We start from the raw sequence: 3,661 nt of genomic DNA on the forward strand, positions 1-3,661 counted from the left end.
TAGCTCTGAGAAGTTTGATGGACTGAAGCCTTCTTCTCTCAACTCGTCAAAGTCATTCTCCGTCCAGCTTTGATCCGTTGCTGGCAATGAGCTGTGTTCCTTTGGAGGGGGAGATGCGCTCTTATTTTTTGAATTTCCAGCTTTTCTACCCTGCTTTCCCCCATCTTTGTGGTTTTATCTGCCTTTGGTCTTTGATGATGGTGACGTACTGATGGGTTTTGGTGTGGGTGTCCTTTCTGTTTGTTAGTTTTCCTTCTAACAGTCAGAACCCTCAGCTGTAGGTCTGTTGGAGATTGCTTGAGGTCCACTCCAGACTTTGCCTAGGTATCAGCAGAGGAGGCTGCAGAAGATAAAATATTGCTGAACAGCGAGTGTTCCTGTCTGATTCTTGCTCTGGAAGCTTTGTCTCAGGGGAGTACCCCGCTGTGTGAGGTGCGGGGTGTTGTTCTGCACCTAGTGGGGGATGTCTCCCAGTTAGGCTACTCAGGGGTCAAGGACCCACTTGAGCAGGCAGTCTGTCCATTCTCAGATCTCAACCTCCATGCTGGGAGATCCACTGCTCTCTTCAAAGCTGTCAGACAGGGTCATTTGCATCTGCCGAGGTTTCTGCTGCTTTTTGTTTAGCTGTGCACTGTCCCCAGAGGTGGAGTCTACAGAGACAGGCAGGCCTCCTTGAGCTGCTGTGGGCTCCACCCAGTTCGAGCTTCCTGGGGGCTTTGTTTACCTACTTAAGCCTCAGCAATGGCGGGCGCCCCTCCCCCAGCCTCACTGCTGCCTTGCAGTTAGATCGCAGACTGCTGTGCTAGCAATGAGGGAGGCTCCATGGGCGTGGGACCCTCCCGGCCAGGTGTGGGATGTCATCTCCTGGTGTACTGTTTGCTAAGACCCTTGATAAAGCACAGTATTAGGGTGGGAGTTACCCGATTTTCCAGGTGTTGTGTGTCTCAGTTCCCCTGGCTTGGAAAAGGGATTCCCTTCCCCCTTGCACTTCCCAGGTGAGGCAGTGCCTCACCCTGCTTCAGCTCTCGCTGGTTGGGCTGCACCAGCTGACCAGCACCAATTGTCTGGCACTCCCCAGTGAGATGAACCTGGTACCTCAGTTGAAAATGCAGAAATCACCCATCTTCTGTGTCGCTCACACTGGGAGCTGGAGACTGGAGCTGTTCCTATTCGGCCATCTTGCTCTGGGTCCTCTGTTTTTGTATTTTTAGTATAGACAGGGTTTCACCGTGTTAGCCAGGGTGGTCTCGATCTCCTGACCTCATGATCCGCCTGCCTCAGCCTCCCAAAGTGCTGGGATTACAGTCGGGAGCCACCGCGCCCGGCCTATCAACTAATTTTAAAACTTTCGATTGTAACCTCTGATCAAACATATCATATTGATTTAGTTCAGTTTTAAAGTCAGCGGATCCAGCTAAAACTAGACCAGCCATCTTCCCTTCGTCCCCAGAAATAAACAGCTGCACAGCATTCTCTGCTACTTTCTGAACATTGTTAGGTCGCTTTTCCATTCTTAAACGGGCAAAACACAAGGCTGACTGACCTCCTCTACTGTGTTTCTTTGGGAGATCCACTGTGAATTTTTGCAGGACTTCTTTTGTGTTTCCTTGGAGTGTGCCAAAAAGTGCACCACTACCATCTATTACAATGAATCCAAACTTGCTATCATCTGAAAGTAGTGCCGTAAGAACCTCTGTATGGAATTTGTTGTCACACAAATAGTATGACGTATTAATTGGTTTGAAAGGTTCAAAATCAACGTTAACTTTCTTTTCCTTTCCTCCTTCTGTTACTATTGTTCCACAGTAAACAACCAGACCATTTGGAGGTACTTTGTTATAAAGTCTGAGTCTTTGTTGTACAAATGTAATGGCTCCCAGGACTGAAGGGCAGTTTAATTGTGACTTAATGTTAGATGCAGATCCAAACTCATCTGCTAACATTTTTGACACTTGTGAAATCTGATCTTTAGGAGGAATGATCAATGATATCGTGCTGGTGCCATTGCCGCGGGCCACCTCCAGGCTTTTACTGAACTTCTTCATCTTCCAGATCTCCACGTTCCTGTCGGAAGCACTGGGGTCGTCCATCATCTTCTTGCCTCCTCTTCCCTGAGGGCCTAGTCCTGGGTGGCAGCGGCTGCTCTTCCCAGGTGGTGGCTCTGCTCTGCAGCGGCAGCCCAGGAAATGGATTTTTTTTTTTGTTAGGATTTTATTTTTATTTATTTAGTTGAGTTTTGTTTGTGTTTAATGGGAAATATTACAGCATGTTTGTATGCAGAAATGAATGAGCCAGTAGAGAGGGGAGACTGAACTAGGGGAGACGGATGGATCTTGTAGCCTTAGACAGGAGCTGAGGACCATCCGTCATCACTGGTGGGAAAACCCAGGAGACAGGAGGAGACAGGGTTGTCATGGGATGATGATGCTCTTCTCACTCGAGTCCTTTTTTTTTTCTGAGTGAAAAAAGAAATAACCTCATTGTCTAAGAGTGAGGAGTGGGACAGGATTGGAGGGGTGTGAGGAGGGAAATAAAGTGAGAAGTAGCCCCCTCAGGAGGTACGAGAGTGACCTGACATCTGGAAAGTGAGGGCTGGAGTCACTGAGGTCTGTGCTCATTCACGGAGAAAGAGAAGCACTCAGGCAGCAGCAGGAGGAGGATACAAAACAGACTAAAAGGAAATGCAACAAAATATCTCTGGTGTAAGGTTTACAGGTTATTTTTAACTTGTCATTTATCTTTGACAGCATTTTATAATGTTTCCACAGTGAATATATGTTATATATTATACCTTGTATATATATATATTATAATGTATCAGAAATAAAGAGCTTTGTTTGAAGTTTTAAAAGGGAAGGCAGATAGATGGGTACAAAGTGAGGAAAATGGGGCAAAGAGCTGGACATGCAGGGCCCCCGTGTTTCGGCTCTGGGCAATGATCTTACAGAGCCCTTTCTCCATTTCGGACGCCACTGGTCTCTATGAGGCCAAACAGCATCTTTCCCTTCTTTGTGGGGTGCGGACATTTATTACCATCTTCTCAGCATTTTGATGCTTTAAGAAAATGAGTTTTGCATTTTAAATGGCACTTTCAGCTTTTTCAGTGGGAGGATTCATTCATATCATCTAACCACCTTTTCCAGAAATGGAAATTTCAAGGCGAAATAGTTCAGTTAGAATACCATTGGTCCTAGAATAGGGGATCAGAATCTGAGTCTTAACACATGATCTGGACACAATCTGTCAAGGGTTTCACAAGTGTAAGGAATTTTTATGTAATTTATTTTTGAGAATATTATTATTATTATTATTATTATTATTTGAGACAGAGTCTCATTCTGTCACCCAGGCTGGAGTGCAGTGGCGCGATCTTGGCTCACTGCAGCCTCCGCCTCCTGGGTTCAGGAAATTCTCCTGCCTCAGCCTCCCAAGTAGCTGGGACTGCAGGTGCACGCTGCCATGCCCAACTAATTATTGTATTTTTAGCAGAGGCGGGTTTCACCAAGTTGGCCAGGATGGTTTTGATCTCCTGACCTCATGATCTGCCTGCCTCAGCCTCCCAAAGTGCTGGGATTACAGGCATGAGCCACCACACTTGGCTGAGAATATTATTAATGCACACACAAGAAAATTCAAAAGATAGTATAAAATATGCAAAGAT

At 46.2% G+C, this 3,661-nt stretch overlaps 1 protein-coding gene across 1 annotated transcript; it reads right to left on the reverse strand.

Annotated features, from left to right (window-relative positions):
• Nucleotides 1–1,277: 1,277 nt before the first annotated feature.
• Nucleotides 1,278–2,823, reverse strand: LOC108522593 (eukaryotic peptide chain release factor subunit 1-like). Its single transcript, XM_017862921.1, has one exon. The coding sequence runs from the start codon at nucleotides 2,091–2,093 to the stop codon at nucleotides 1,278–1,280; it is 816 nt and encodes a 271-aa protein (XP_017718410.1). The 5' UTR covers nucleotides 2,094–2,823.
• Nucleotides 2,824–3,661: the final 838 nt, after the last annotated feature.

The sequence above is a fragment of the Rhinopithecus bieti genome, unplaced genomic scaffold, assembly GCF_001698545.2.
Source record: "Rhinopithecus bieti isolate Rb0 unplaced genomic scaffold, ASM169854v2 scaffold_64503, whole genome shotgun sequence".
Lineage (NCBI taxonomy): Eukaryota > Metazoa > Chordata > Mammalia > Primates > Cercopithecidae > Rhinopithecus > Rhinopithecus bieti.

What these genes read in the sequence shown, in the direction of transcription:
- LOC108522593 (XM_017862921.1), bottom strand. Translation starts at nt 2,093, where the DNA reads ATGATGGACGACCCCAGTGCTTCCGACAGGAACGTGGAGATCTGGAAG.